This window comes from Piliocolobus tephrosceles, chromosome 17 (genome assembly GCF_002776525.5).
Source record: "Piliocolobus tephrosceles isolate RC106 chromosome 17, ASM277652v3, whole genome shotgun sequence".
In the NCBI taxonomy this organism is placed as follows: domain Eukaryota; kingdom Metazoa; phylum Chordata; class Mammalia; order Primates; family Cercopithecidae; genus Piliocolobus; species Piliocolobus tephrosceles.
In genome coordinates this window covers 69,419,348-69,425,347 of record NC_045450.1, presented here as the reverse complement: position 1 = coordinate 69,425,347, position 6,000 = coordinate 69,419,348, and the positions used below count along the sequence as shown (strand labels likewise).

At 42.5% G+C, this 6,000-nt stretch overlaps 1 protein-coding gene across 1 annotated transcript in view; it reads right to left on the bottom strand.

The window, feature by feature from the left end:
* The window catches only part of USP10 (ubiquitin specific peptidase 10), an 81,333-nt gene that overhangs the window by 16,388 nt on the left and 58,945 nt on the right, over positions 1–6,000 (bottom strand). Inside the window, exons 5-9 of the mRNA XM_026447264.1 lie at positions 5,144–5,235; positions 4,476–4,585; positions 3,997–4,052; positions 3,670–3,773; positions 812–911 (exon numbers count right to left, since the gene is read on the bottom strand). Coding sequence (XP_026303049.1) covers positions 812–911; positions 3,670–3,773; positions 3,997–4,052; positions 4,476–4,585; positions 5,144–5,235 — 462 coding nt within the window. The remainder of the gene's footprint in view (positions 1–811; positions 912–3,669; positions 3,774–3,996; positions 4,053–4,475; positions 4,586–5,143; positions 5,236–6,000) is intronic.

Sequence of the window (6,000 nt, the reverse complement as noted above, 5' to 3'; positions counted from 1 at the left end):
GCCACTGGGTCCACGGCAACCAATCGCAACAGGCGCAACGCCACTGGATCCACGGCAACCAACTGCAACAGGCGCAACGCCACTGGATCCATGGCAACCAACGGCAACAGGTGCAACGCCACCGGATCCACGGCAACCAATCAAAACAGGCGCAACGCCACTAGATCCACAGCAACCAATCGCAACACGCGCACCACCACTGGATCCTTGCTTACATAAACTCCTAGAAAAGACATTCCTGGGATTGACTGGAGAAATCTGAAGATGCTCTGCAAAGTCGGTATTACAATGTCATTACAGTTGGTTTTCTCAGTTAGATAAGGGACTGTGGTTATGCAGGAGCGGATTCTCAGGGGATGCTTTAGCACCTGGGATGAACTAGACTGTTAGCTGCAACTTAACTTTGAATCATTCAGGGAAAATGTATGTTTATGTATGTATATATGGACGGATAGATAGGACAGATATAGTACATATATATATATATATATACAGTGTGTGTATAGCATCAGAAAAATGCTTAAAACTATACTCAGCAATTATAAAGGTATTCATCAAACGATTCTTTCAGCTTTTCTATATGCTTGATCATTTTCCTAATTAAAAGTTGAAGGAAAATGGCAGAAGTTCGGGATAAACTGTAATTTACCTAAATATAACCTTCTCGATGGTGTAAGTTATCGTAAGGAATCAATGCTATTTGAAGGGAAAACGACCGAGGGGCAGGGAAGCAACATAACATATGAGCATGCAACACTTGTTTACAGCGAACTCTTGCACAACTCTGTGGGGCAAGTGGGCCATAACCTACTTTCATTATTTGGTGAGAGAAGCTTCTTTAGGTTCAACATTTCCTCATGAAGTCCATTTAGAATGAAGCCTAAGTATTCCTCAGCATCTTCTTGTCGACCCTGAAAAGGTCAAATATAATCACTTTAGTGTGAACTGATCACTGTCCAAGGCCTGCAGGACATACAGTACTTGCAAAGTCCAACCATGCCTCCTCTGAAATGGAAGATGTAAAGTATTTCCAAACAATGACACGATGACATGGGTTTTCCTTGCATAGCTGAAATCCCAAGAGTGGGAAGAAAAGGAGAAACAGATTAAACACGTATCTCTAAATGGGGACTTTTATTATTTATACTTTTCTGTATTTTCAAAATTTTCTTCAATAAATATACATTACTTTTTTTTTGAGACAAAGTCTCACTCTGTCACCCAGGCTGGAGTGCAGTGCAGTGGTGCAACCTCGGCTCAGTGCAACCTCCACCTCCCGGGTTCAAGTGATTCTCCTGCCTCAGCCTCCCGAGTAGCTGGGACTACAAGCGTGTGCCACCATACCTGGCTAATATTCGTATTTTTAGTAGAGATGGGGTTTCATCGTGTCGGCCAGGCTGGTCTCCAACTCCTGACCTCAGGCGACCTGCCTGCCTTGGCCTCCCAAAGTGCTGGGATTACAGGCAGGAGCCACCACACCCTGCCACATTGACTTTATCACAAAAAAGTCACTAAAAAAAAACAAAATTCTGTCTTGGGTAAACGAAATAGAAGACGAAGAACTAGATGTCTAGGGCCAGTTCACTGTTCAACTACTGTTACCACTCGAGCAGTGAACTAAGCAGCCCTATGTCTGCTTCTGTCTGTCTTTGATGATGGACAACTACACGGGAAAGACCTCAAACTATATGTGGAAAAACTTCACGGATTTAAAGCATTAGCTGTTTTGCACATACATCAGCAAAATCATTCACAGATGAGTCACCCAAGAGTTTAATAATCCCACATCAGGAGTGTTTGATTCTGTTACTTATCATCAGTTCATATTTCACTCTTCACAGCACAACTGCCTGTTCCAAGGCCCTGCAAATTGTTCTCTCTGAAGCATCTACTGCATTCAAGTTTACTTGCCCTCTCCAAATAGTAGACGTGGACAGCAGCTGTTCACGTGAGTGCATGCTCTGCACATGTGCAACAAAGGGCAAAAACTGGCACAGCCAAAGTGTGCTGAAGACTTTTCACAGCAGGCCTGGGTGGCTCTCCTTGGAAAGGCCTGCTTGCAACGTTGGCTGGTATCTGGGAACTTGGTTTTCAGCAAGGTCCCCATCAGTCCAATAACTGATATGGGATTCTGCCTAAACCTGTTTGTGCAAGCAATGTGTTTTCTGCTAACACTTTTGCTTTTGTTTTGGGAGTTTGGATTTTGGTTCAAGCTAGGCAGATGGTACCTATGGGACCAGCCCTCAGTAAAAACTCTGGACCTGGAGTCTGTAATGAGCTTCGTTGGGAAGCGGCATTTCACAGGTGTGGTCACAGTCTGGTGCTGGAACAGTTAGGCACAGCCTTCTGGCTGCACTGGGAGAGGAGTCTGGAGGTCTCCTTTAGGCCCTGCCTCATCTGTCCTTTCCCTTCCTGACTGCTTTGCATGCTTCTGCTGTCATAAACCATAGCACAGGTGTACCAGCTTCTGCATTTTCTGAGTCCTTCCTGTGAATCACCCAAACCTCAGGGTGGTCTTGGGGAGCCCAACACATCCCATATTAATGTCACCTTAAAAAGCTGCTTTTGTTCACTGCATTATCTCTGTGCATGATCCTAGAGGGGTTCCTGAGCACCCACTTTATTTTGCCTCCACCTGAGCTAGGTGGCCCCCTCTGGATTCTAAGGTATCTCTGTATGTTTGTACTTCTCTTGTTGACTATCCATTTATCTCATTCCCTCACTGAGGGCAGAGGGCACACTTTATTCCATTTCTGCACCCCTAATACCATGTTCCCATTACTTGGGAAATAATTCCAAGCCAATACCAAAAGTTGCATTATAAACATTTAAAGAGCTTAAAACTCTATGCTGTCCCTAGTGGTATCCTGCTACGATGCCCTGGACATTCACTCTTCTTCAAAGCAAGGAAGCTTTAAGTAAACTTGACTTAAATGGCATTTTCTCAACCAGTTCTCTCTCTGAATACATCTCCCTAAGCATCATTTCAACTGCTTGTACTGAGTCATCACCAACTCAGTCTGGGAGGAAAGAAATGCTTCAGTTAACTGTGCTAAGGGTGGCTCAATTCACTCTCAACAGCCCCAGGGCCTTTTATAAAGGCGCCCTGGCCACTTGGTCCCATGCCTGTAGTAACAAAATATATGATTTTTAAAAAAATTTAGGTAAAGGAATCAGGTACATCAAATAGCTACTAAAGCCTGTAAGTACGATAAAGACATAAGCTCTTCTGAATACTGCCATCATTCCAGGCCCAACACACTCCACTCTACCCCAGTGGCACACAGTGCAGTGGTTAAGAGAGCTGTCTTGAAAGCTGGGTTCTGCCATGCACATTAGCTATATGACCGTAGACAGTGGATTCACTTCTCTTAATTGTAACAAGGAGACCATAATCATACTTTATTCACAAAGTCGACTAAGTTAATATACGTAAAGTACTGACAGCAGTGCTTGGTGCGCCATAAAAGTTATCTGAGCAAGGTCAGATGATGAAGAGTGTGAGCAAGGCCACTCTTCAATTCATCCAAGCAATAGACTCTGTTATAAACCTACATCTACTTACAGCGCTGGAGACAGAGGGCAAATACCGAATAAGCAACAGTTACCACATAAACACTGGAAAAAAAGGCAACACTTGATACTAGCGACATCAGAGAAGTCTCAAACCTTTTCAGACAGGCTTGACTTGTTAACTGTCAGGAGTCTGTAAATATATGTGGGCTCAAAGGCAGCTCCCGGGCGAATGTCCCTCACGATTTTATCTCCAAGAGCTGCAATGGAAACAGGACACAGGTTTTCCTAACTACAGTGAAGTCACAAATGATGAAAAAAGCAACATCATCAAAATTCCCCCACCTCCCACCCGGCTGAATGCTGACAATGGCACAGGTGTAGACACTTTCTTCCCACCACGAATGAATTTACCAAATATAAGTCATCTGTCTCCATAACTCCCAATATGTAATAGCATCAACAAAACTCATTTTTACTAACCTTGTCGGGGTTTTGGAGGTACTGGCATATTAGTAAACTCATTCATTAGCCGAACACTAAACATGGGGGAAAAAACGTTGAATAGTGCAGTTTTAAACAGTATATATATATTTTTACTAAAGACCTTTGATGGCTAAGTAGAATATCAGCTACACGAGTATAGTAGATTTTAGGTAACCAGTGCTGTAATACCTAGTGAACTCAAGTCTTTTCTATATGCATTTTTGGTCTATTTTAAGTGATATATGCTGGTAAACACTGAAATATTTTCTACTGAATCTAAAGAACACAGGTAACAATGCTCCAATTCCATTTCTGGTTAGCTTCCATATAAAATCACGAACAGTCTATTTTTTATAAAAGACAAAATTGTAAGACTCACTGGCAGGAAATAAGAGCTTTACTAAACTATTTCAATTCTAATTATCAGAGGGGAAAAAACCCCCACCACATAACACATCTTTCACCACCTTACTTACAAGCTGTCTATCATGGGTGTTGACGTACAAGGCCTTTGCACTTTGGAATACAGAGGAATGAACTTCATCAGGTGGTACATCGGCGGGCAAGCAACCAGTGCCTGCAGTGTCTACATAGTGGCAGTAAGGAAGCGTAAAGGAAATGAAACAGACACACCACATTTCCTAAAGGCACGTTTAGCACCAAGAACATCTCTAAAAACCTAAATAAGTTAAGGACATTGAACTACTTAGACATGTCACCACAAAAAGGAATAAACCAAATCATTACTAGGGTAACTGTCCTGTGATGTCCATATGAGGATCTACGAAGCAGTCAATCGCTTGTATTTACGAACTTGACTTATCCAAGATAGTTCAATGAGTTAAAACCAAATTTCCAGTTGTAAGTGGCTGCTCTGCCCTATGATCTGTAACCACTCGAATGAGTCAGCTTGTCTGCAGCCCTCATTCATATGCCAACAGATCCTCTCTTTTAGAGGGAGACGGACTGTGGCCAGGAATAACCCCGTTTTTAAGCAAGGTAGGCAGACCAAGTAATAATAAACCAGGCTTGGGGATTCAAATGTAGGGCTAGATGGCCCACGGAGGCTGAACTAAGTCACATGCACCCAAAGGAGGGAGAGCTGCAACACGCTGGCCTTGCGGACAGCGTCCAGGAAGGATACAGCATTAATGTAGCACCAGTTCCCTTTATTGATCAGCCCGCGGGGTTGCAACGACACTGGTTTATGGATTAGGGTTACATTCTCCAGTAACTCTGAAAGAGGGAAGAAGCATATTTCAGAAATCAACGACATCTAGTGAAGAATATTCAAATCATTTCATATGCTCTACTCTGGGAGAGCATTTAAAATCCCTTCAATAAAGCACATATCCAAAGAAAATGCATACTGTTAAGGCTTCATTCAGTTCAACATCAAGTACACTATTTAATTAAAACTTTTTTGAAATTAATCTTTTCCCTCAAACAGCAACATTTAATCTTCCTGGGGGGAACAGAATTAGGGAACACAAGAACTACCTATTTTAATGAGAAACAAAAAAATGTGAACACAGTATCATTATTAGAGAATAGATTTGAGAGATACAGCCTTTTTTCCTTAAACACTGTCAGCCAGGTGTGTCTCATTAGCAGCAAGGTGTCTCAGACACCAGACAGAAAGATGTCTGGGCAGAACTTGCGTCTCAGTCCTCTCTGCATCCCCAGCATCTAATGCTGACCCTACACATCACTGCGCATGTTCAATGGCTGTTCAGGGAGTCAAGATATTCCTTTCAGAGACGACAGTCTCCTACGAATTAAACTGTCCACTAGAAATCCAATTTAGCAACTGTTTTATACACTGTAATTCCCTTATTCCATTTACAAACACGCTGCTTAGCCTCAGGTTCACCTTGAGTGGACATCACTCTTTTTCTGTATTAAAACAGCTGCGAATGTCATCTTTATAGAATTAACCATCAGAAATGCTTTAAAACAAGGTCTCCCCCTGTCCCACTATGAATCTTCTAATGGTGATGG